This window comes from Nothoprocta perdicaria, unplaced genomic scaffold (genome assembly GCF_003342845.1).
Source record: "Nothoprocta perdicaria isolate Ctin4 unplaced genomic scaffold, notPer1 scaffold_7, whole genome shotgun sequence".
In the NCBI taxonomy this organism is placed as follows: Eukaryota; Metazoa; Chordata; class Aves; order Tinamiformes; family Tinamidae; genus Nothoprocta; species Nothoprocta perdicaria.
Genome location: NW_020455976.1, coordinates 8,606,806 through 8,632,066, shown reverse-complemented (window position 1 = coordinate 8,632,066; position 25,261 = coordinate 8,606,806). Strand labels below are relative to the sequence as shown.

Genomic DNA, 25,261 nt, shown 5'->3' with positions numbered 1-25,261 from the left:
GCTGTGCCCCGCAGGCGCCTGGCGGGCCGCGGCCGCCGTCACGCAGCGCGCGCCCGCCTTCAAGGGCACGGCCGTGGTGCAGGGGCAGTTCAAGGAGCTCAGCCTGGACGACTTCAAGGGCAGATACCTCGTGCTCTTCTTCTACCCGCTGGATTTGTGAGTGCGGCCCCGGCGCCGCGCGGCCGGGCTCGCGTGGGGAGGCGCGCGGCTGCCCCGGGCTGATAGCGCCGGGGCTGGGCCGGGTGCGCGAGGCGATAGGCCGGGCCTGGGCGAACGTGGGCGGCCGCCCCCAGCCCTGCGGAGGCGTCATGGCTGCTCCTCTGTCCCCCCAGCACCTTCGTGTGCCCCACRGAGATTGTAGCGTTTAGTGACAAAGCCAACGAATTCCACGATGTGAACTGTGAGGTGGTTGCGGTCTCTGTGGACTCGCACTTCTGCCATCTGGCCTGGATAAATACACCACGAAAGGTAGGAACTGGGCAGCTCTTTGTGTTTTCTTTTGTTCTTTTTTATTATTGTTTACAATAGCTCCRAAGAAGATTTGAATGCACAGTCACACAGTAGTTTTGATAAATAGACAGTCACTACCTAGTCTGAGTGACTAATGTGAGGTAAAATTAATCAATGCTGACCTCAATCTTTTTCCTGATCTTTTCTTCCATAATTTTGTTGTTTTTGTTTTGTCTTGTCTTTGTTTTCCTGTTTTCATAGTCCTAGAGGTTATATCTTGTATATCATATATCATAAACATAAAGATGTTTATCCCCCAGGATGAATATTCGGTGGACATCTTGCTGTCTGAGGTGCTTGTTACAGCCGATGCGTTATGTGTTAGCATGAGATAAAATAATGAGCAGCTGGTTTAGTAATCATTGTTTCTAATAACCAGCATTGGTGACTGAAAACAAAAGTGTTGTCAGAACACTTGTATTATTAACTGCTATTTACTGAAGTGGTTCTACTTTTACGTCCTCTACTTTCTACAGGGAAACAACTGATAGCAAAGACCAGCTCTTACTGGAGAACAGTTGTTTCCATTTCCTAAAATATATGAATCCGTACTCGGGATAATGTAAATCACCTCACTAGCTTGTTTAGGAAATCAGGAATGTCTCAGGAAGGTGCAGAAGCTCCTGTGTGATCAGTTATTGCCCCGGGACCATGTGGTCAACAGCAGAGCTGGTCATGATCCAATGAGGATACTGTAAGCACATGGCAGCTTCTTTTTGTACCATACAGGAGAGCTTGGCTCACCCAAGACACATCAAATCCATGAGACAATCAGAGTAATTAGCTTTCCACATGCTTTGTTTAAATCTCTAAAATGTGATTATGGACTGACTTCATGCCTTGTATGAAACCAGTTAAGTATACACCACTTGCCTGTTGTTTCATGTACACASAGCAAAGGGTTTTGCAAGGAATAGAAAGAATTCCACAGTGCTGTAGATGGAAATCTGAAACCTGGAGAAGTTAAGGCCTTGGTTTCTCAGATACCAAAGCCCTGTGCTTGAGGAGGCTGCTGCAGACAGGCATTTGCAGGCTCAGGGTCTCAGTGACTGAGGTTACACAACGATTCACTGATGAGGCCAGGAATAGAAAAGCTAACAAACTCTGCTTGTGTTTCAAGGATAGGGAGCTTATCTCTAACTGTTCCAATATGTTGCAAAACTCAGATTTTGGTTGGCTCACTAAATATTATTTAAGTAGATTCAAAAGAAAATACAAATATTAAAGAACAGCCACAGTCTTGACGCATTTGGTATGGGTGCTGGTGAGTGGTGTTTTGTCTGTTATAAATGTTCTCCCATCCCTCCTCACCATGTTCATCCCACTTTCATTTTGAGCACTTTCATATGCAATAGAAATCTTTATGTTCAAAGCTCTTGCGAGGGACGAAGGAAATCCTAATCCTTCTGAGTATTCATTTTCTTAGTCCTTTGCCACCAAAGTAAGCAATCCTAAAGCACTCAGCAAAAAAACAAACAAAAAATGAATGTTCMAAACAGATCAAGCGTTCCCGAGTGCTTCTCCTGTATGGCTTCCTTCATGGTGCAAATGGAATACATGTGTKTGTTTGTTTGTTTTGGTTGTGGGTTTTGTTTTCTTGTTAATATATCTTCAAGAGCACTGAATCCAGCCATCTAAAGGATAATCTTATTTGGTGATAAAATGGTATCTTGTGTTTTCACTAGAGCGGCGGCTTGGGCCATATGAATATTCCAGTTCTGTCAGATCTCACAAAACAAATCTCCCGTGACTACGGTGTGCTGCTCGAAGGACCTGGCATAGCGCTACGGTAATGCACAACTGCTGCTCTCTGTGCTAACACGAGGCAGGTTAAAAGAGCATAGGCTGTGCTCTCTCCTCCTGAAGACTATGAAGTGTCTGTTCTGTAGAACTCTTGATCCCGTTCTGGGAAAAGGGAACATACTCATCAGTGCACAGCTGGGGACGGTTGCAGCCTTCTCTGGTACATCTGCACAGGTAGTCAGCTGTTCTCATCTGAGCGAATGGGAGAACTCCATGACACACCAAGGGAAAGGAGAGTAGGGTAGAAGARCATTTCTTGGCCTTTCAGAACTAATAACTCTCTTTTCCTTCTCTTCCCCCTTCCTGTCACTTTTTTTCTCCTGGAAGTAGAGAGACCATCTAAACTTGTCATAAGTTTCTAAGCTAGAGTCTTGGAGGCCACTAGAGTTAATCCTACAGCTCTCTAGAATAATGAAATTTATACTTCCCACCATAGAAATACTAAAAGTAAATAGTGATCCCTGATAAATATGGGTGGTGGGGGTAGAAGTCCATTGGAGATGTCTAATTTCTGATCTCTGCAGATGAGAAGGTGACTATACCAGCTACCAGCCCTAAAGTATGGGAGTATTCTTTTAAGTGTTCAGAGAATTCTAGTTACAGATATCTGGTAGAGAAGGACTTCTTGTATCCTGGGAAAAAAAAAAGAGATTGTTTCATTTGGTTCTCTAGGGACAGAGTGGTAAAAGTCCACCRAGGATTGCTTCAAATTTGCCTTCAGAGCTGAACAAGAACAAGAGTGATTTCTAGGTTTCTCTGTCCTGTTCTTCCACTTCATTACTGAGCAGCTTCTTTGCTAGAAAGGACTTCTGGTGCTTCTTTGTTGAAAAATAAGTTAAATTCAGCATGTTAGTAGGGTCTAACATGGGCCTTCAGTTTTCACGAGCATTTATATGTCACAGGAATTAATTTAGTAGTTTAATGTGTAAGCAACTCTTCAATCAGTAACTTCAGATTTCCTTATTAACCAAAAAGACACAGGAAGGATGCCAGCTATTAACTTTGAAATATAGAGGGAATTAGAAGTTCTGCCTTGTTTACCTTTCTGGCTGTCTTGGCTTCATGGTCTTTATGCTTGCTTTTCAGTATCACAATAMAAACAGACTGGTTTTGCTTTTGATCACTGCACTAACAAACACAGTGCTATATTGCTATTCCTGACAGATAAGCTTGCTCTTGGAACATGATTTGCACTCTCAATTCTTGCTCGTCTACAGAGGTCTCTTCATCATCGATCCTAATGGAATCATCAAGCATCTAAGCATCAACGACCTCCCTGTGGGCCGCAGTGTGGAAGAGACCCTCCGCCTGGTGAAAGCATTCCAGTACGTGGAAACACACGGAGAGGTTTGCCCAGCAAACTGGACTCCAGACTCCCCTACAGTGAGTGTCAGCTAAATACCACTTTTCTAAATATAGGCACTGCCATAGCTTCCTTCCTGCGTCCAAAGAGCTGAGAACACCTTGAGTGTGAGCTGCTTGGCTGAATAAAGTAGTCTAAATCTGAAGGTTATGCGTGTTGGAACAATTAGGTCTATTTGTGTTATATTAAAAGTATGATTCCTAAAAGAAAATCAGCAACTTTCTTCTCAGAAGATAAAGATTGTTTTCAAAGCTTCCAATTTGACTTGCATTTTCCACTAGTTGTCCTTGGAATTTTACTTCTTTAAGGCCCTGCTATTCAGCAGGAAATAGTGTCATATATTTAAAAGTCGCAAGTAGGAGCTTGTGCGTCTTCCAGACTTTCATTTTACTATTTCAAATGAGTGGAGAACCAGAAATAATCCAATGCTTTTAATAAAGTATGTGTTTTTTCCATTGCATAAAATGTTAAATCCATGATTGATTTGTCTAAGAATATAACAACACAATTCTTTTTTTTTTTTTCTCTTGACAGATCAAACCAAGTCCAGAAGCGTCTAAGGAATATTTTGAGAAAGTGCATACATAAGCACTCAAATATGCAGAAAAAGTTTGTAGTAACTGATGATGTTATTTTATGCAACTTCACTGAGAAGTTGCTGAAGACCTTAAGAAAGAAGCTGTGATTATTGAATATTTAAAAAAAAAAAATAAAGGTCCTAATTTCCTCATGCTTAAAAAATTAAATACAAAAACATTTACAGAATCCTTTGTCTTGTTTTAGGAGAAAGGTGGAAAAGGTTGACTTTTTTTTTTTTCCTTTCCATTGGCAACTTCATTTTCATGATTTTCTGTAGCCAATAGTTGTCATATTGAGTGGGAGAAATGCACAGAGCATGTTTGCCTTCCACTAGGTTTTCCTCTTCTTTTTTTTTTTTTTTTTTTAACTAGCCTTGGATCAGAGATTTTCCCCATCACAGAAAAGATGGAATTCTGTAATAGCAGCTTGAAAAGGCAGCGTGTGCAATACAGAAGACACATTTGGTACATGACTTGTTTTTAATGCACTTCTCAGGGGAAGGGTGAATGTAACAAGCAAGAGCAACCCTCAKTTTTTCCGCATGTGGTGAATATAACTTGAGTGTATAACTTGAAATGAATGTATACCTGCCATATTCACCCCACATATAGTCCTGGATACAGCACCAGAGAAAGGAGGGATGTTAACAAGCACGAAGAGCTTATGTTTTGCTTGCATGGCTTTAAAGTTCTAACACTTGTGGGTACATCCTAGACCTTAGTGAGAGTCTGATTTCGCTCAAATAACTAATTTGCTTGAATTTGCCTCCAGAACAAGTTAATAACCAGCTGGTACTGCCTGAAGGCAGCGTTGCATATCCCTCAAGGTGCCCAACCACCAATAAATCTTAACTCTAGCTACCTGCAGCCGTGTTGGGTTTTCCTTCCTACGAACCTTGTTCCTGCCCCCTGGGGAATCAGAGTCATTATGGTTGGAAGACCTTTTGAGGGCATCACCTTTAAGGGCATCAGGTCTAACTGCAGCCCTGTCCCCACCCTGCCTGTAAACCACGTGCCTGGGTACCTCAACTACACGTTTCTTCAACATCTGTGGGTCCCTCAGCTTCGCCTTTCCTCAATGTCCCTGGGTCCCTCAGCTTCCCCTTTCCTGCACACTGCCTGGGATGGTGACTGCCACATCCCTGGGCCGCCCTCTCCAAGGCTTCACCTCTCTTTCCATGTAGATTTTTCCCTGATATCCATCCTGCCCCTGCCCTGGCGCAGCCCGAGGCCGTTTCCTCCTGTCCCGCGGCAGTTATTCCGCAGGACAGACCGTCCCCTCTCCCTGCAGCCTCCTCTGGGGCAGCAGCAGCGCCGTGAGCTCGGCGGGAGCCTCCTCCGGACAGAGCCGCCTCCCCGGCCGCTCCCCGCGAGCTGCAGCCCCGCGGGCCTCCTCTGGGCGCTCGCAGCACCTCCGTGCCCTTGAGCACCGGATCCACGCGGGCGCAGGGAAGGAGGCAGCCGCAGCGCTGCCCTCGTCTCCCCRCGCTGCCGGAAGAGGCGGCGGCGCCGCGGCCGCCCGCCCGCCCCGCGCCGCTCGCGGCCCTTCCTGCCCGCCGCGCTCGGGCGGCCGCCATGGACCCCAACCTGCGGCTGTGGCGGGCGCAGGGACGGGTAAGGGCGGCGCGCGAGGCCGGCCCGGCCCGGTTCGGTTCGGTTCGGTTCGGTTCTCGTCACGCTGTGCGCAGTCTTTCTTGCAGAGGTTCCGGCTCTGGGCCGATGTGCTGGACCCGCTGCTGCTGCTGCAGCCCTCGGTGAGTGCAGAGCTGGCGGCGGGGCCCGGGTCCCCTCGTGTGCTCGCGGGCGGCGCTGCGGGCCCTTGGACCCACCCGTGTGCGCGTTAGCTSCGGGCGCGGGCACCTGCCCACGCGGTGCGGAGCTGCAGCCTCGGGCAGGGCCGATGTGGGGACCCACGCGGGACCTCGGCCACGGGACTGCGCGGGACTGCACGGGGACTCCCCCGGCGGGGAACACGCAGCACCAAAAATTACCCCAAATATACCAAAAATAGCAGTTACACCATTTACAGCAATTGCTGTTAACAGTGCAACTTACTGAGAACACTTTTGCCGTAAAGTTAAAGTTTCTCAACCTCAGGGATTGACGAGTGAAAGCAAACTCCCGTGGAAGATGTATGTTTTTGTGTAGTTATATTTCTATGGAGTTTAATTGGGGAAAACAGGAAAAAAATATGCGGAATAAGAGTTGGTGATTGGTTTGCTAAAAGCATTTTTGGTTCTCTTTATAAGGGAGAGAGTGAAGTTAAAACAAAATAATACAGTCAAAGTGTGTGCAAATGGGAATTTCTGTGTCACACAGTATGTTGTCTGTCTACATATAGGTATATGGTATATGTATATATGGTATATGGTATATGTGTATATATATATGTAYATGCTYGGGTATGTATAAATAATAAAGGTGTTCGTGTGAGTAAACACTCTCAAGAAACTTTTATAATGCATTCACAGCCTTGGACATCTATCCCTAATTCATTTCTCCTTGAGTTAAGTTAGACTGTTGCGAAAGAAAACCTTTCCCCAAAGAAAAGTCAAGTAATCTCGCAAGTTCTCCTGAGGGAAGCTGCCTTTTACGTAGAGTATCCACAGTGAAAGCCGTGTTGGGTTACAGCTCTGTTATCTTTGAGTATGTGCACCTTTTTTTAAGTCTGCTTTAAAATCTGACAGTCTTTTAAATCTGACTTTTTTTTTTTTTCTTTCCTTCTTTTTCCTACATGTAGAAAGAAATAAAAAACAGCAGATTATCCATACAAAGCACTGGACAGACCCTTAGTGAGCCCATTTACAACGATCAGGTATTTTGGAGTGCAGTTCATAGAAAATACTGGAATCTCTTTCATGGCTGAAATAGGTGATATTGGAAAGATCCAGTAGGAAGAATACTGAGATATAGGTACAAGGCATAACACTGGAAAAGCTCTTTACCACAGAGATTCCTAATCTGTGAACCTGAGAAGAATTTCCTTGGATGGCTGGTAACTTCAATGCCAAGTTTCAATTTTATCATGCTGAAAAATACTCATTGGCATGTCTCGTCATTTGGGTTTAAAAGGAACCCTCAAATCACTCTAGTAATTGTTGCTCTGAGCCTGCCTGATACCASTTTAGGTAATGTAAGTGATAAATAATCAATAATGTACAAAATCCATACTGAGCTCATTTGAAACTTTATGTTGTGTCRTTCTGTAGAGTGCAGGCTGATCGGGTCCCACACCTCATAAATTGGGTAGCAGCAGCACTTGGATGGGAAACCTACTCAGAGAATTGCCAGAAGATTGTGCTAAATCCTTGTTTCATTAGAGGATTCCTTTTGRTTTCATCAGGACTCATCTATAGCACATGACATTTAGTACTCGGGCTGTTAAAGATTTTTAGGCTTTTGACCATATTTAAGAGTTGGTTGTTTTCTATTTATATATACTGCTAGCTTATTTCTATTTATTATTTCTATGTACTACTAGCTTAACTTTTTAAAAATGCTTTCTGTTCTGCCATAGTGTGTACTTTGGTGCTGTTAGCACATGGAATATGAATAAATTATATTCAGCCATGAGTATGTGGGGAAAAATTTCACAGAGAAAATAATATAAGGATGATAATAATATATATTTATACATATAATATATATAGTATACTCCATATAAATGTGAGTTGTTGGAAAAATGGTATCTATAATAATTTCAGAAACAATTTTTTTCAGCATCTTCTGCAACTTGATTACTAATCTAATTTTCAAATTATTTAGATGAAACAGGCCTTCCTGCTCAGCCTGGTAAGTTTACATACGATTTACAAATCTACTATTTTTCTTTATTATTTAAGCATGGCAAAGATGCTGGTCTAATCTCTGCTTTCTTCCTTTTTCCTTTTCTTTTTCTCAAGTCTAGTGTGCATCCAGATACAGACCAAATAATTCCAGTTTTGTTTAGACCTCCAGGTCAGTTCCTTTAAGAGAATTTTTATTGTGTGTGACTAAAACATCAAAGGGGAATGGCTCATAGAATATAACCGCTGTGATAGATACCCTTCCCATGCAGGAAAACAGTGTGCACTTTCACTTCTGTTCCTTCCATCTACCTTCCTTATTGAAGACCTATTTCCACAGTGGAGCTGGAAGAGCAGTTCAGCCGCCTGCAGTTCTCCTGCTCCACAAGGCATAAATGGCCCGTCCAGTCTGTATTTTTTGGCACCACATAATGAGTACCCAAATACACTCACAGTGTATTTTAAAACAGTCTGTGATATTCCAGGTTGTCCCTTGGTGCACACARCTACTATACGAATGTGGTAGACTGTGCTTAAGGTGATATATAGACAAGATACCACAGAGAGTTGATCAGACAAGAACATACTTGGGCTGTTCTTGGTTATTTTATGTTGCAGACAGGGCAGCCCTTGTTGCTGCATCTTTGCTTTCGAATGGAGGGAAAAAAAGCAGTTCCCTTCAGGGCTCAGGTTTCCAAGTAGCCCTGTAGAGCGGAGCTCATGAGAGCTGCTTTTGGCCATAAGCTGAGACAGATGTTCTCATTTCTCGATTGAAGACTGAGAAAGGAAGGTCAGAATGACTCTTCCTGCATACGGGGCTGTGCATAAGGGTGAAATTGAGGGAATCTTCTCAAACCCATGAATCTAGACTCGCAGCAGGTAATGCTTCTGAAATAAATTTGTTCTTCTTTGTAGCCTTCATGCCTGTATCTCTTCCATTGGTGAGTAATGATGAAAGATGTGAGTGCATCAAATGCCTATGGTTTTTTTTCAAAGCTATTATTTGGAAGGAAGGATTTGGAGGATTTAGGTTTCTCAATGGTATTTTCAGCAGAAGTTTTTTTAGAAGAACTGTGAGTTTTGGGAAAGACTGGGTAACTTTTTAGGAACTGAGACCTTAAGGAATCAAATTAGAAATCCAAACTGTTAGCTATGTTCAGCAGTGTTTGAGCAGACAGTTCTTGCATGAAGGTCAGTTTTTATATGTAAAATCCTGAATTTAAGGAGTAAGGCTTGTTTTGGATTTAGACTCAGGAAAAAATGAGACTGTATTTGGCAAGAGCCTGAGCCTACTGCACTGTTGTTCAGCGCCAAAACATGTATGCAATGCATTTTCTCTTGCATAGTTTGTATATTTGCCCCTAAAAATGGTTTCATTAAGAAATGACAAAAGATATGAAAATAAATTCTTGTTATAGTTTTTATAAATATCAATCTATATTGCATAATCTTGTTTGATTAAAATTTGTAACTGTACTTATGTGCATATTTATCCATTTAGATGTCAAGCACACAGAATTTGACCTGAGTAGTCATACGGAGATACTTAATTTCATGCATGTAGGTGACTACGTGAATCTGCGGCACTACCAGAAAGTATAATGAAAATCTTGATGGCTGTTACATTAAGAGCAGTAATAAATTAAAAGATGTATTTCATAGATATAGTTAAATTAATCTCTGGCATTAATAATGGGAGTAGTGTGATCCTCCAGTGATAAATGAGTTACTGAKCGTTCTCTTGGCTTTGCACATTCCCTGCCCTTCCCTTGCTCTGTGGTTGCTGTACCTTGGTTGACTTTGTTCTCYAAAAGTGCTGCAAACCTTGAGGTGAAGGTATCTTGCAGAAGGACCATGGTTTATAGCTGGACTTGTTATTCACTGCCTCAGCTAGGCCAGGAGTTTGGAAGTAATTGCTAGAGTCTCATATCTTGGATTAATTAGATCTAGTATCTGTGCCTCCCACTCAAAACTGTGACCCTTACTCATTATTATTTCTACCAAGTTATTCTGTGACAAGACATCTACTTAATGCATTTTTCTTAAGTTTGAGTAAAAGAGCATGTTGCCCATCTGTTATTGTATACAATGTGCTAATAACTGTGTCTTTTTGTTATGATATGTTGGGTAGAGAAAGTGAGTATGTCACATCTGTGACAAGTAAGTTCTACTGTGTTAGCCAGAACCAAAGCCAACAGCCTCTAGTGGGGCCTGTAGCCTTCGACGGGGCTGCAAATGGTAACACAGTAATTCCAGGTAACCACTGCTGACCAGGAACTCCTAGATTCATCAAAAATAATTTTTCCCATGGGGTTTCCTCTTAGGTTGTTGCTTCATCACTTCCGCTCCAAGCGAAGAGTGCGTTTCTTTGCCAGGTAGTTTTCTCTTTCATTTTGCATTTGTACATCTTAGTCTCAGTTGCAAATTCATTTTTGCTGATAGCCTCTCCTCTCTGCAGTTTGTGTTTCACACTTACACTACTGGATTCACCCTAGTCAACGGAAACGGTACCACGAAGTCTGAAGTATGTATTGGTTTTGAATTTTGAGTATAACCGTAATGAACAGTTACATTTTGAATGTGTTTTACACGTGTACTTACACCACATGTGTCCTCTGTCGTTTTTAGGAGTACTCTGTTCAACAAAAACAGGTCATCTTTGGCTTGGGAGCGGTCTCCTACGCGGCGTGTGTCGGCGTATGTATTTGCTCAGGGCTTGTTCTCTTGGCATGGTGACAAGGAGACAGCCCTGAGACAATCACACTGCCAAATATCCCTCAGGGTTGTGCTCTTCGTGTCCCGCTCTGATACCTTCCTCAGAGCTGTTGAGTATAGGAGAGTTTTCTTGGCCAGGCAGCAGCTAAATCCTCTTTCTCTTGGGTCTTTTTCTTTATTAGTTTGCAAGCTTAGAAAATGAGTGATGAGGGGAAATGATCAATATTTGCAAACACAGAATAACTCACTGTAGTTGCACGTTGATYTTTGGAAGAGATCTGATTAACTCAGAAGAGATGAGGCCTGTGTGCTGCTGTCCTGGTGGAGATAGCTTAAATCCCAGAACCAGCACAAATATTACACTGGGTGCAGATTAATTAGCTTTTATAGAGAAATAGCTGTGTGGTTTCCAGAGTTTGCCATATCAGAGTAAGCTCTGGTATCCTCGTGATATTGCATGGTGGCTGCTGATGTCTCTGCAGTGCATTTCTTTATTCCCCACACCAAACTATGCTCACAAAAATGTGGACATTCCTGCATTTGTTAGCTGTGCTTTCCCCTCTTTCCACTGGGCAAAGCAATGAGGCCCATAGCACTCSAGATTAACAGTGGTGTGGGGGGCAGCTGTGCCCTCAGGTGAATGTCCTTCCCCCTTGTCCTCGAAGGGAAACTGAGCTGTGCCTGATGTTCTGGCCTTCTRTTCCTAAATAAAACTTCCCTGGAGTGTGCTATGGGAATATAGAATAGGACTGGAAGTACTGGGTAGTAGAGGTGTGAATTGCCAAGTGAACTAGGTGTCTGATTTAGGGAAGAAAGCAGCACATTCACTGTACAAGCAGTCGGATGGGCAGCCAAAGGGAATTAGCAAGAGGCAATTGTTCTGTCTTAGCATACGTACTASTGCTGTCCACTGCATAATAGTCTATAATACTTGTTTTTTTTTAACATATTCTTATTCTCACAAAAACAGTGATTACAAAACCTTTCTCAGTAACTAGAGAACATATATATTTCTTTGAATTGTTAAACCAAGGCATTTGCTTACTTTCGTAGATGAAATCTTAAGTACTAAGTTGCWGACTCCTTTTCCTAAACTCTTGCAGATATTGGAATATTTTATATCTTTTTAATAGAAGGTGCCTGTTTCCTCCCAATGCCTTAGGCTGTTCCTATCTTCTTCATGAATCGGTACACGCTGAAGAGTCCCCTAACACAGCTGATTGTCAGAAAACTTCTACATGCTCCTCTTCTGGGTGAGTAGAAAGAAGCAGCTGGTCTGAGGGTCGTTTGCTGTCCCACRTAACTGTTGAATTCTCTTGCCCTTGCACCCATAGTCTTCATTTTTCACTGGTCTTCTTTGCTAACTGCTGGTACTGTCCTTTCTGCTTGAGCATTAATGCTGATCAGTGTGATTTAGGGCTTGCTAGCTTTTAATTTTAAAGCTGCAGAGCTTGTATACATGATGTACAACTGTTTCTCATCAAGAAATCCAGAGATGCAGTTGTTTTTCTTTGGCTGGGTGAACTCAGAGCAGGTTGCCCAATGCAGTGTGAGGCAGGTTTTGAATATCTCCAGGGATGGAGACTAGTTAGCCAGTCCCAGCTCTCGGCCTCTTCTTGTATGAGAAATGCTCATATGTCTTTAATCACTTTTTTGACCATTCACTGACCTTACTCCAGTAAATTAATGCTGATGTTGATAACTACTTCCCTATTGCCATTAAGAGGAAATCTTGGTCTTTTCGGAGGAGAAACTGGTAAAGTTTCCTCTTACCTATTCCAAGGTATGCAAGATGGCCACCTAAACCTTTCTGAGGGTCTGTATGAAGACTCACTGACTCGTTTCTCTTAAAACAGATGTTAGAATGTGTTTCCATTCTCTTAAGTCTGGAGAGAAACTAGAAGGTAGCTGATTAATATTAGTCTAGCATTTGAAAAGTGTCATATATTGTTATGCTGATATCTTTATTGAGCAGACCTGCCCAAAAGAAGCAAAAAGAAATCTGTCTTTTTCAGAGAGATTGGCTCAACGGGCAATGTCCTGTTATGTCTGGATCTGAGTCCAGAAAAAAAAAAAGAAAGGATAAAACCAGCTGAATTAACAACTCCCATTCAATATGGCCTTTAAATGGGTGGCTAATCCAAGCTTGTGACTTTAGTGGCTGTGGGAGGGCTGTTTTGCAGGTGCCTTGTCATGCTGGGCCTGAAGGAGGCAGAAATGTTCTCATCCTACAGCAGATCTCAGAGATTCACAGATTCACAGAATATTTAAGGTTGGAAGGGACCTCTACAGATCATCTAGTCCAACCTTCCTGCTCAAGCAGGCACACCTAGAGCATGTAATCCACCTGAGAGATCCAGAGAGATCCACCTGAAGCTCTGCCCCCAGTGACCGGGCCATGGGGCTGGGCAGAGRAACATAGTCATGGGACGTGTTACAGTCAGTGTTCCCCTGGCACCCGCCCTTCCAAATCAAGGATGCAGCCTCTGTCTCAAGTCTTGCTCACTTCCTTTTCTTCTGTACTTTGCACTGTCTTGTATAAAATCTATGCAGAATATAACCTTTTTCTTAATGCTTTTTCTTAAAAACAATCTACCCTTGGTTTGAAATGGATGGTAATGAAGAAAGCTCTGAGTGCTCATACTAATAAAACAGCTTCTGGGTTTGGCATCTTAAAATCTATTTCAAGCTCTGAAAGAAGTATTGAGATTCTGGGTAGATTTTTATGGTCAGTCTCTTCTTCAGCTGCCTGGATCCTCAGTTGTGAACTGTTGAACTGGATGTTTAAATAGACATAATTATGAAGGCCGTAAGTGAGATGGTCTCGTTACCAAGTTTACCTCTTAAAGCCAAATCCTCTTTAATTTKGCAGGCTTGATGAGTGCATTCACTGTGGCGGTGGTGAGAAGCCCCGAATTTGAGAATGGGATTGAAGTGATGGACAGGAATGGCCAAGTTGTAGGAGTATCGAAGAAAGCTGGTGAGAAGGTAGGCAAGGATGGGGGACCCTTCTTGACCTGCCTGGCAAACTGCTGAGAGTAGATAGAGCTGGATCCTGAAATGAGGAACCACTAAGTGTTAATCCCAAATCAGGTGCTGAGCCTTTGGGTAGATCTCAGCAAAATTATTGTCATGGTAGGAAGCCTCTGTGGGGCCTCTTTAGTATCAACTCCCTTTTAAGGCATTTCCTAATCACAACTGGAATATCTGCCAAATGAAGGAGTTCAGTTTCCATTTATAAAAGAAACCTTCAAACAAATATTGTCATCCTTCACTTACCCATTGCTGGAAACCTTGGAGTATTAGACAGAAAAGTTCTCCTGCAAACATGCGGTATTTGGAGCAGCAGTGAGCACTGTTCTGAACAACATTTATTYTTCTCCCTCTCTGGAGGCTGTAAGAGAAACAGCTTTGTCAAGAGCAGCCTTGTTTGGGACAGCCTTCTTCCTGCCAGCTGTGTTCATGTACTTTGTGGAAAGGTAAGAGGCACTACAGTAGGGCTGGGGAGCCTGGTTAGTGGGTATTCTGGTATTTAATCTGGCCATTACCATTTGCCTTTTTTTTTTTTTTTCTTTTTTCATACTTTTGCATCAATACTTGCTTTGGTAGAAAATATTGAGACATTTTTATTCAGTTTAATTCACTTATTTATCTAAGTGAATTTGTGTTAGCACTAGGCCTCATCTTGCAAATAGTCTGTCATACATTGCAAAACTTTTTAATGCTTTTGCAACATTAAAAAAAAATCCTAAGAAGAATTCACTGTATATTTTATCAGAGTGTATTTAGTCTTCTTTCAGCTTTTGATGGGGATCACATATCTCATTTAATTAGCTTTAGAGAATCCTGTTACCAGAAAATATAAATGCAGATGCAAGACGAGTTTAAAAAGTATAGAAAGTAATAAATTTATGAATGATGCTAAGTAGGACTCCAAGAGGAACTAAACATTAAAGTAAAAAAGAAGGTGGTAMAAGAAAAATTTAAGTTAAAGGACTGAAACACTTTTAAGCAATAGTGAATCTTCTTTTATTATTTTGATATTGCTGTTACATTCTTGATCTTGTATTGTCATTGTGGTCTCAGCAAGTGCTGCAGTTAAAGAAATCCAAGGCACAGGGAAAGAATAGGAAATTGAGAATAAAGAATTCAGAAGTAAAATAAGGCATCACCTTTAGGATTGTTAACTTTAATGCAATTTCAACCAGTAAAATAGTGGCAAATATTCTTTATTTTGTTTTTRGATTATTTTCCACGCCAAAACTGACATACTTTTCTATATCTTTGACAGAGCAAAATTTGCAAAAACTCAACGTGCTTTGGCCTCAATGAGARTGATGATGATTACAGGAGTACTGGCGGGGATGCTGCCAGTTTCACTTAGTATATTCCCACAGTGTGGGGAGGTAAGTCCTTTTTCCACAACTGATTTAGGATTATTACTATATAGATAGTCAATCTGTGACTAGGAACAGCAGTCTAAACCCATGTAGCAAAATCAGTAGGACTAGAATGGTTAGTGTGCCCAAAAGAGGCTTGTGGAGAGGCCTCTGAATGATGTAGAGACCTACAGCACTTGTTACACCTAATTTACACTGGGTGTCATTTWTATTTGAGTAATTTTGAGCTATTGCAATAGAAAAAAGACCTAGTATTTCAATTAGTATGAAGTGTGATGTATAGAAGGTTTAATATGTGCTTACCTAGTTCCCAGGATATGGTGTTGTTGATTCCTGTTTTCTAAAAATTTCAGATAAAACGAGAAGATCTGGAACCAGAAATTCTGTCATCCACAGAAGAAACAGTATTTTTCTATAACAGAGGAATTTAGGGATTGCTTTTAATTTATATATATGTGTTTTGGCTAAAGTGAGCTCTGATTGTCTCAACAAACTCAATGGAATACTGACTGAGCAAATCATGACTCTGGTTGGAGAACGTATATTGGGTTTGATGCACAATGATGTGGTCAAGAAGAAGACTTGCTATTTGCAAGTCCAAGCCAACGGGCTGATATTAAGGCAAGCATTGAGGTAAAYACATAACCTTATTGTTCTAAGTGATATTTRTACCAGAAAACATTTTAGTAACAGGGTGTGTACCAGAAACTGTGTTCATTACACTTCCTGATGTGATTGATTTCTTAATTAAAAGACTGTGAAAATTGAATACCAAGTTTTATTATGGTTTTTCACAGAAAACTCGCTTTTAATATGCAGTGGTATTAGACAAAACAACCCTTTTAACGATGTAATGTTAAAGATAGTTGTTCTGGGAACAAGATAGAAGGAAGCTTCACATCTGAGGTAGGACATCCTTCTGTGATAACTGTAGGAAGATCATAGGAGAAATTGCTSTAAGATCACTAAAGATGTTATGTGTAATACTCCTAAGGCTCTGTGKGACAGAGGTACAGGTATATCTGTATATAGATATGGAAACAACAACCATTTTCTCAGAAACAGTTTTACAGGTACAACTTCTAAAGTCAGTTTTTATTTCTCTTTCTTAAAGAGTGCAATGAACAGCTCGCTACTATCCTATTGCAGGAGGATTTAGATTTCTGTCTGTGCTGTGARGAAACCAATTTCCCATTCCTCCTCATGCCTACAGGAAGACAGCAGCGCAAAGTAAGGCAAAACAGGCCCAGTCACGTGCAGGAAAGCAGTTACTGCTGGTTTTGGCCCCACACAAAAGCAGGAAGTTGGATTTTCAGCAACTTGAGTGAGTTCTGTGTCTTGCCAGGCTTCCCCTGTGCAGCAGGGAGGCAGGGCAGGGAGCAGAGTCCATCACCCAGAGCTGTTCTGYAGGGCAGCTTGAGCTAGAGCTGTTCCAGGGAGACAGTATGGATATCTAGCCTGTTAGACCTTGGTTGAAGAGGGTTTGCACTGCTCTAATGGCAGATAGTTGCTAATTGTTAAACCTGTATTACTTAATTCTCCAGACTCAAATGCTTCAGGTAGGAGTGGGGAGAGAACAAGCCCCATCTGAACCAGAAGTAGCTGCCCTGTGTGAAACATGCTGAAAATTTGCTAACAGGGAGGCCATTAAAGCTCACTGCAGTGTCCAGGATTCACTGATGACGCCTGATGACTCAGCAGGGATCACTTAGTCCGGACCCACAAGGGTGAGACTGGGCCTAAGGAAACAGCCATATTTGCCTAAAGGCAGCTGTTAAGGGGCAGTCCAAAGGTCTGCCTCRACAAACACCCTGTCCCTGACAGGGGCAGAAGTGGATGCACAGAGCGGACATCGGGATCCGTGGTCCTGAGCAGGAAGACACTAGGAAGAAGGTGCTTCGCCCTCTTCTTCTCCTTTAGTTTCCATCTTCTGGCCACTGTGGGACACAGGGCACAGGTGGAACCCCACCTGGAGCCCACCAAGACACTTAAAATCACTGTGTGTGTCTCAAACAAGGCAGGAGTTGTTTCCTTCAAAATCTTTAAGAGCGCTGGTGCAGCTAGTGCCCTGCAGCTAAAACCTCTAAAACTCAGTCTCTCTCCTAATGCTGTTCTGGTAACGTTCCAAAGGCACAGTCAGACAGGGTCCGCTCGCGATAAATATAATTGGCACTACAAGGAAGATCTACCTCTATCACGCAGGAGGGCGAGAAGGGGTCCTAAGTGAGGGGACTGAGACGGGACAGGTAGAAAAGCTTCAGGGACTCGCAAGGAAAATAGGCACCTCCAAAGAAACTCTCCACAGTGAATGGTTCATGATGAATGAGGTTGCACCAAGACAGCTCTGTATTCTGCCTGTAGCACTAGCCGGTCAATTGAGTGATARTGAATGAGTCGTAAAACTACTTTAAGGAGATTTACAGTAGTTTTAAGGCAATTTACAGTAGTTTTGAGGCCTTCAGCTTCCAGAAAAACCTAAGGCTGTGTACAAGGCAATCCACTAACATTTTCCCACCTCCCCAGCTCWAAATGTTTAAGTTTAGGGGCTTAATAAGAAATGAGTTTCTTTTAATGGATCTTAATAAGAAATGAGTAGCTCCCCTGTTAGGAAATCCCAAGATCAAAGCCCTTCCTCCCAGAACACTGTCCGAGGAGCCCTGAGCCCAGCCGCTCTCCCTGCAGCCCACAAGGGAGGATGAAGGGAGGACATCAGCTCAGTTCTCAGCAYGGGCGGCCGAGTGTTTATCCTGCAGCCCTTGCGGCCGCCGGGGCCACGAGGCAGCGCGGAGGCCKGCGGGACCGCGGCGGGGCCGCCTCGCGCTCGTCTCCCCGCCGCMGCCCTCCTCGGGGCCTGTGGGCCTCAAGGCCGAGCGTGGCGGCACAAGCAGCAGTGTCCAGCTTGCCTGAAGGCACTGGCCTGGTTTAAATAGCAAAATGCCATTTCTTTCTGATATTTCTTTCACTATGAGCATGGAGGACAAAGCCTGTTTGAACCTGGGGGGCTGTAGCTCSCGTTCAGACCCCAATATTGCCCAACACAAGGTCTAGTCTTGTGACTCAGCGGCCACAACTACTCAGAGAAAAAAAAATACATGAATTAAAGGGTTGGCTGCTCAGGCTTTTCTTTAATAGGCTTAAGCATGCTATGAGTGCAGTTCCTTAAGTGCAAAATTGTAGTTCATTTGTTGTCACATGAATGTTAGAATACAAGATGTAACACAATACCAAGATGATTTGCAACTTAGAAGATCCCAAAACAGAAAGCAAAATAAATATTGGACGTGTAGTTTATAACTGAGCTTCTCCGCTTTTTGTGGCTGTCTTTAACAGCCCTGCTCCCTGATTAGATACCTACGGCTTTTTGTTCAAAAGAAACTACGAGTTTCTTCACAGAAACCACGTGGCATTAACACATCTGATTCAAAGCATGTTCTTTTTAATGACTGAGTTGTGTTTCAGTAGACTTCAGAATAGACCCTGGACTGACCTTACCTCATAATCGTGTGGTATTTTCTTCCTGATTGTTACAAAAGTCCTGAAACAAAAGACAGCAATGCAAGAGAACCTTCAAGGAGAAAAGGAGTAATACGCCACCAGGGCAAAGCAGGTCACTTACAGACAAATGAAGGCAATTGCAGTATTTTTCTTAGAAAACAAAAAGTAAAACCCCAAAAGTACACACTTCTGTTCAGTAGATGTTTAAAGCAGAATTATACACCCCTGAAAATAGAGGGTATTTTGAAGCGCTTTCATTTACTCACTGTAGTAACTGGCCATTGCATATAAAGTTGCCATATACCTCATCCACATGTAATGTATGATACAGAGCAAAAGGATGACTCTTTTTCAACCTAATATTGCTTGTACAAGTTGTTAGAGTGATGAACTCTAACAACTTCAGAATAGCAAACATCCAGTTATTTAACAATATAAATAKTGATTACTAAAGTTTTAATCGTAAGTATAAAATCTCTATGTAAAACCACATGCTACAGCCTATCTGTACAAAGGCCAGGAAAAAGGTTATTTTTTTCATATAACAAAGTGCTGCTGCAGAATTGACTGACTTTTGAGGATATTTCTGAAGAAATACAGGTTGTTTGGCTCAGTATTTCCCTACAAAAAAATTAGGTCTTCCCAGATTACAAAGCAGTTAGTTTTCGGTTGTCTAATGGAAAAAATGTGTTGAGTTATGGCTATCCAGTCAAACAAATAGGCATATTCTAGTTTTATCTAAACTATKTCCCAGTTTATTACTTATCTAGGCTTCTCAACCGAGAACCCTAACAGCTCCTTCTGTGGCTCCAGCTGTAAAGCAGCCATTGTCCACAACCYCCCTGGAAAGCCCAGGATTCCTGTCATCTCCTTTTACCAGAGACAGGGGATGGAGTGAAAAAATGGGGAATTTCTAAGGCAAGAGTGCAAAAGAGGTGCTCAACTCCTGCTTGAGCATTAAAATTCTTCCTTTACATCATAAGGCTGCCATGAAACATCTTCCCAAACATAAATATATATATTTTTACAATTAAGTACTTTCAGACAGAAAGAGAACTGGTCCATTTGTTTGGGTTCTGCAGATCTGAGGCAGTTCCAAGCACAAGCTGCATCTTACACCAGCTCCACGTTTGGTAGATCCCTGCCCAGCAATGTGCACATCCAAGCTGCAGAGCTATCCCAGCACTAATGCAGCACCCTGCATTCCAGACACTGGGAAGACAAATCAGAGCAATGACAGAACTACCCAACATCCGAAACCTGCAGGGTTAATGGCCACTGTAATGTCTGGCACAGCCTAGGCACACGGAGTCACACTGCATGGGTGCACACCTTGAAATATGGGAGCCGTGTGTGTACAAAGTTGTAGTCAGAAAAAGGCAAGGACAACAGGAACGTTCCCAAATATCCCAGATCAAGCTCTGATATTCTGCGTTGTATCATGGTAAATATGACATTCACTCTCATACCTTTAATTTTTCCATATAAAGTTTGGATATTCTGATTTATATGGCAAAGACAGTATTTTCATATTGGTCCATAACACTGAAGTGCTTCAAAATCAGATTTTCAGCATTTGTTCAGCAGCTGCTAAATGAAAAAGGAAGTTTTCTGTAGCTGGTGGAAATCGTTTCTGTTTCAGGGCCTCAGAGTTAAGGGTTGGTTTATCATTGCCATCAGAAACTTCTGTGAGTGATGCTAAAGTAGTCAAGATTTCTTTTGTCTTCAGTGAAATATCCTTGAAGAACAGAAAAACAAGCAAGCATGAGTACAGCATGAAGTATTACAATGTTTTAACATCTGCTTGTTTTTAACATTTAAGAACAAAAAGATAATTAATGGTAAATAACAGGTTCAAGTTAAGGAGTCCATTTATTTTATGGAAATTTTGCAATAGCTCTTCAGTTGATTTATCTGAGGAATAAAAACGCTCATTTGTAATAGGGCAGAGATTAGGAAAAATCAGCTGATCTTAGAGACAATATTCCTTAGGCTTCTTCTCCCCTTTAAGTTTTACTGATAAAAGTAATTTAAGTAGATAAAAATACTGACCTTAATGACTTGGCTGTCTGATTTATCTGGATCTTCAGCAGACTGAACAATTAGTTGTCCTATCTCTTTGTGAAGTTTTCCCATTGTCATTGCCTCTGAGTAGAAAAAAAATAAAATTATATCAATCCATCTTTATTTCAAAGGCAGAGAACCTAATACATAAAACTTGCAGCATCTTTCTTCCAAGGACAGCGGAATCATTTTTATGAGAAAATAACCCTAACTCAAATACTTGCCTCAATCAAGTTCTTTGAAAATACTCCCTTAAAAGGACTGAGACTGCTTGTCTTTCTGACTGCTACAGAGGTTATATATTCTCAGTCTTTATTGTTCTTGTTAGGTTAAAGCCAGTGTTTGAAATTATAGAAAAAGATTTAACAACTTGCAATGCATAGCTCGTTTATAGCCAGAATCAAGAAGCTACGCCAAAATGTGTTCTTCATTAACAAAGAAAGAAATTTAACACAAATGAAGCTTTTTAAATGCTGTATAATGACTCTTTTTGCCTATGTCTATCCAAATTCCAAAGTTTCACCAGTCTTTATAGGTCTCAATAAAAAAGAAACACAGAAGCTTACACCTTGCACTTTCAACCTTGCCAAGTACAACATTATTCTAGAGTTATTCTAGAGTTACAGTAAGTACTGAACTTAGTCCTAAATTGAATAAACAGCCCCAAATTCTAAACATTGACAACCAACCTTTCACTGCAGGGGAAATACTGATCTCACTGTCTGCCAAATTCACATACACATCGTAGAGGTCTGATCTACTGCTCACTTCAGAATCTGTAAATCCAGCAATGTAACCTGCAGGGTAGAGTTCTGTCAAGATTATCAGGCAACAACGAAAACTCATAGTCAAAAAATGCAAAAAAAAAACCCCAATAGAGAAAGCTACAGTCCTGAAGCCTGTTTTTAAGAGTATTTGACCAAACACAAGGGGTTGCTCTCTTGATAGCACCGGCCATTTGATGAGAAACTCTTTATTTATCAGTTCTTTATCTCCAAGGAACTTAAAAGACAGCTTCTCAAGTTGCTTTGGACATCAACGAATCCCGAATACTACGTACAATACAGAAGTCTCTCCCTTTGAAATTTTAAACATTCGTGCCACAAACTATGCATTTTCAAATAGATAATCTAATGAACTGCTTTTTAAAGTAAGTGCTATTTGGAAGCCTTGTGCTACTGTCCAAGTCAGTATTAGAGTGACTGAAGAGCAATAATATGACTGAATTTTCTCATCTATCCCCTGCCAGTCAAGCACATTTAGGGCAGCTTTTCTCTGTGGAAGATGCTTGATGAACTGAAACAAGTACTGTTGGTAATGTAGTAGGAATACTTAAGTTGGGTGACCTTCTTCCTCCTTATGCTGCATAATTTCTTATTTGTCACATTATGTGTCACACAGAACTTTGCATAAATGCAGGAAGAGGCCCTTGGTTAAGGATTRGATGTGCAATGATGTATGGAAATCACAACTCCTATAGCTGGTGAAGTCTGCCTGTAATTGGGAGCCAGAGACTTCACTGACAACAGTCAGAACAAAGATTTTGAGCTTCAGAGTTAGGAATGAAAAACAAATATCCTAAAAATAACATTACTAACCATGTAAAAGATTAAAAAAATAGCTTATCTAAAGTGAGTTGGTTCTGTATAACAGTAAGACAGTAAGGCATTACTGGCAAAATATTTTTCCRCAAAGAGTGCTGAGGCAAGACATTCCTTCAATAAAAACAAAAGTCAATTTTCATTTATATTTTTATGAAAAAAAATAGAACTACCTGTGCAGTCTTTTAAGGCTTCTATTTCCTCTTCATTTAGATGTACATATGAATGAAGAATTGACCAGTCTTGTCGATGCCACACTAAAGCAGGTAGAGTCCTAAGGAAATGAGATTGGCATTTGACACATAGGAGATTTTTATGTGTACTAATTAGAGGTTTCACAGTCTGAAATGAGTGTCATAAGGAAGAACAAATATGACTGGGTCTCACTCAGCACATGTGTTCACTGAGATCACAGAGATTTCTGCCATCAGTGTAAGCAGTTTATCATTCAGGCACTGTTAAATTTGAGTTTTTCAATAGACTTCAATGAAGACATAATATTAACTATATTTCTCCCTAAATATGGATATTTCTCTAAATGAAGGTTCAAGGTCTGTTGGAAATTTGCAAGGGGACAGGGAAGTAGTGACTGGAAGAGTTATGCTGTACCTGGTAAACTCCTGGATTGCTTCTACTCTAGGATGATATACTACAATTCGTTTCTTTAACATCAGTGCTGTATAAAGGATAACTGTTTCCATTCCAAACTGAGATACTATATCTAGGAAAGAGGGGGAAAAATATCTTATATAGGACATACATTTTAATGGTTTGATTAGTTTTTGAAGCAACTTAGTAATCGTAACACTGAGAGTACTGTTCATGCTATTTACATGAACAATACATGAACACTGGATTGTATTGTATGATTGGACACACATTTTGTTTCATAGATTGTACAAATCAGGAATTTCTGGTATTAGCCACCTTTGATGGAGCCAGCAAGGTAAGCCTTCCGCGCGTCAAAATCTTTGCTGAGAAAAGATCCATTTTCTTCGCTTTGGCAGACCCCCTTTGTAAGGACCGCAATGTAACTCTCCATCATTTTAACTGGGCTCCCATGCTTCATGTAGATTCTGTACAAAAAGAAAGAGTCTGGTATTTTGACTGCAACCAGTATCAACAAATACATGAAAAGATCATGGTATCACCAACAGAATATCTTTAAGGAGGATCCTTGTTTTAAGCATCTGGTTGAGATAATATCTTTAGRAAGGATCCTTACTTTAAGCATCTGGTTGAGCTTTAAGTACTAAAGTAGAAATCTTCCAATACGAACTCAACAACTTTTCATTTTAGCAATGGTACAAAGCTTTGTCTCACTTGAAACTCAACTGTTATCTTTAATTTACAAATTCATCCTGGATTTAAAGGAAAAAAAATAATGTTAAAGGGGGTAAGGAGCAGCAGAGGGGAAGATGCTTCCCTGCTTGGAAGGAGGAAGTAGAGCCACAGACCTTGAGAAGCAAAAGACCCTCTGTCTTAAAGAGGAAAAGTAGAATGTTCATGGGGGTTGTATCTAGTTCAGTGCAGTGGTGTGGAGGGATGTAAGTTGCCTGCTCTGCATACGGAGCACTGACCTCTTCCCAAATGCTTTAATTTTAAAATAACGTGCTGTGGRAAAAAAAAAATGTGCATGTGTGACTGAGGGAAGACCCCCTGGTATGATAAAACATGTTGGGCACCTGACATTCTTCCAGCACCTACTGCATGAACTCAAGGCCACCGGATCAAAGCAGTGATCAATCTAGAATGGAKAGAGTTTCATTCACAGGCTGTAGGACAGGGTTCCCAGCAGATTGTTAGACTAAATGAAATTGCATTAGTCTTTTGGCATGACAAGATCCAAATACACACACAGGAACATTCCAAGACAGTTTTATACAGACCTACACAGTATCCTAGTAAAGGCTGCATATTTCTCTGGATTGAAGTCTTTGGCCGTCAGAATAATAGAGAAGTGGGTCACCTGAGCAAGACACACACACAGAAAAAACACAGCTTGTTTGGTAAGATCTCGTAACAACAGAGGTGTTTATTTTTTGAATTTACTGCAGCATTCACATGTTTCARTACTAAAACAAAGTGGGCTGTAACAGCAGATCCAATTTATTAACTGCAGAAAAGATCTAGCTAACAGAGTCTGGCAGGACTCACTTTCACTGAACCTGACCTAGTGTACACTGTATTTGCTTAATTTATTATATAGCGAGCTGCTTTTCCCTTAATGTCATGAGATCAATTCAARATAGATACAAGTGCTTCCCCCTCACCTGGGTGGGCATCAAATTTCTGGAATTTGTTGTGAAAAGCGGCTGTGGGGGCAAACTGCAGTGCCAGATTCAGGACGGATGTGACAAATCCACGACTAACAGGCCTATGAACAGGCATATTCCTTAACTTCCTCATTTGTGCATTGCAAAAACTTGGAGAAGAAGAAAAATAAAAGGAAAAAAAAGACAAAAAGCAGCATGATAGCAGACAAAATCCTACCTTTTTCAGGGCTGAAGGCTCTTGCACCTCCACGGTTGTGATGTAGAACCACGACCCTCTGTACTGCCCAAACACGAAGGTATGAAGCAACTTATTTTCATCGGTAAGGCAGCATTTCCTCAGCAAGAGGCTCCTCAGCTCGGCTGTTACGGACGGGTAACACCAAACCCACAAAGCATCTCCATTGGTGTCTTTTTCTACGGTGGAAAGACGTTCACTGTGAGAATGCCAGCCGGCAGCAAGGGCGCGCATCGGACCGGTTCATCACAGCGGTTGCGGGCGACCACCTTCCGAATCCACCGCGCACCGACCCGGGGCCCTCCCTGCCCGCCCGGGGCGCGCGGGGGAGCGGAGGGAGCTCTGCCCGCAACGAGGGGAAGGGAAGGGAAGGGAGGGCCCGGGCCGGCCCTAGGCCCCGTCGCGGCCCTTACCGACCAGCCCCAGGGCGAGCAGC

At 41.8% G+C, this 25,261-nt stretch overlaps 3 protein-coding genes across 4 annotated transcripts in view; 2 read left to right on the top strand and 1 right to left on the bottom strand.

The window, feature by feature from the left end:
• Window positions 1–4,392, top strand: part of PRDX3 (peroxiredoxin 3) — a 5,428-nt gene extending 1,036 nt beyond the window's left edge. Inside the window, exons 3-7 of the mRNA XM_026050703.1 lie at window positions 15–156; window positions 333–468; window positions 2,196–2,299; window positions 3,531–3,696; window positions 4,211–4,392. Of these exons, the coding sequence (XP_025906488.1) occupies window positions 15–156; window positions 333–468; window positions 2,196–2,299; window positions 3,531–3,696; window positions 4,211–4,264 (602 nt within the window). The 3' untranslated portion in view covers window positions 4,265–4,392. The remainder of the gene's footprint in view (window positions 1–14; window positions 157–332; window positions 469–2,195; window positions 2,300–3,530; window positions 3,697–4,210) is intronic.
• A 1,418-nt stretch (window positions 4,393–5,810) lies between these two features.
• SFXN4 (sideroflexin 4) lies at window positions 5,811–15,923 on the top strand. 2 transcript variants are annotated; one of them, XM_026050505.1, is made up of 14 exons: window positions 5,811–5,868; window positions 5,943–6,008; window positions 6,995–7,069; window positions 8,020–8,046; window positions 8,157–8,211; window positions 8,955–8,980; window positions 10,364–10,414; window positions 10,498–10,563; window positions 10,668–10,736; window positions 11,917–12,007; window positions 13,627–13,742; window positions 14,148–14,233; window positions 15,046–15,160; window positions 15,508–15,923. In XM_026050505.1, the coding sequence occupies exons 1-14, from the start codon at window positions 5,830–5,832 to the stop codon at window positions 15,583–15,585; spliced, it is 960 nt and encodes a 319-aa protein (XP_025906290.1). In that variant the 5' UTR covers window positions 5,811–5,829; the 3' UTR covers window positions 15,586–15,923. The 2 variants fall into 2 exon arrangements, with proteins under 2 accessions (XP_025906290.1, XP_025906291.1); XM_026050506.1 differs by lacking the exons at window positions 5,811–5,868; window positions 5,943–6,008 and having other exon boundaries at window positions 7,041–7,069; window positions 7,975–8,046.
• Window positions 15,924–18,297: 2,374 nt separating this feature from the next.
• Window positions 18,298–24,998, bottom strand: FAM45A (family with sequence similarity 45 member A). Its single transcript, XM_026050511.1, has 9 exons — window positions 24,808–24,998; window positions 24,204–24,283; window positions 23,242–23,390; window positions 22,924–23,035; window positions 22,488–22,588; window positions 21,403–21,510; window positions 20,702–20,796; window positions 20,119–20,387; window positions 18,298–18,689 (listed from the first exon to the last, which is right to left on the bottom strand). Exons 3-8 carry the CDS (start codon window positions 23,381–23,383, stop codon window positions 20,211–20,213), a joined length of 735 nt encoding a protein of 244 aa, XP_025906296.1. The 5' UTR covers window positions 23,384–23,390; window positions 24,204–24,283; window positions 24,808–24,998; the 3' UTR covers window positions 18,298–18,689; window positions 20,119–20,210.
• Between the last annotated feature and the right edge of the window lie 263 nt (window positions 24,999–25,261).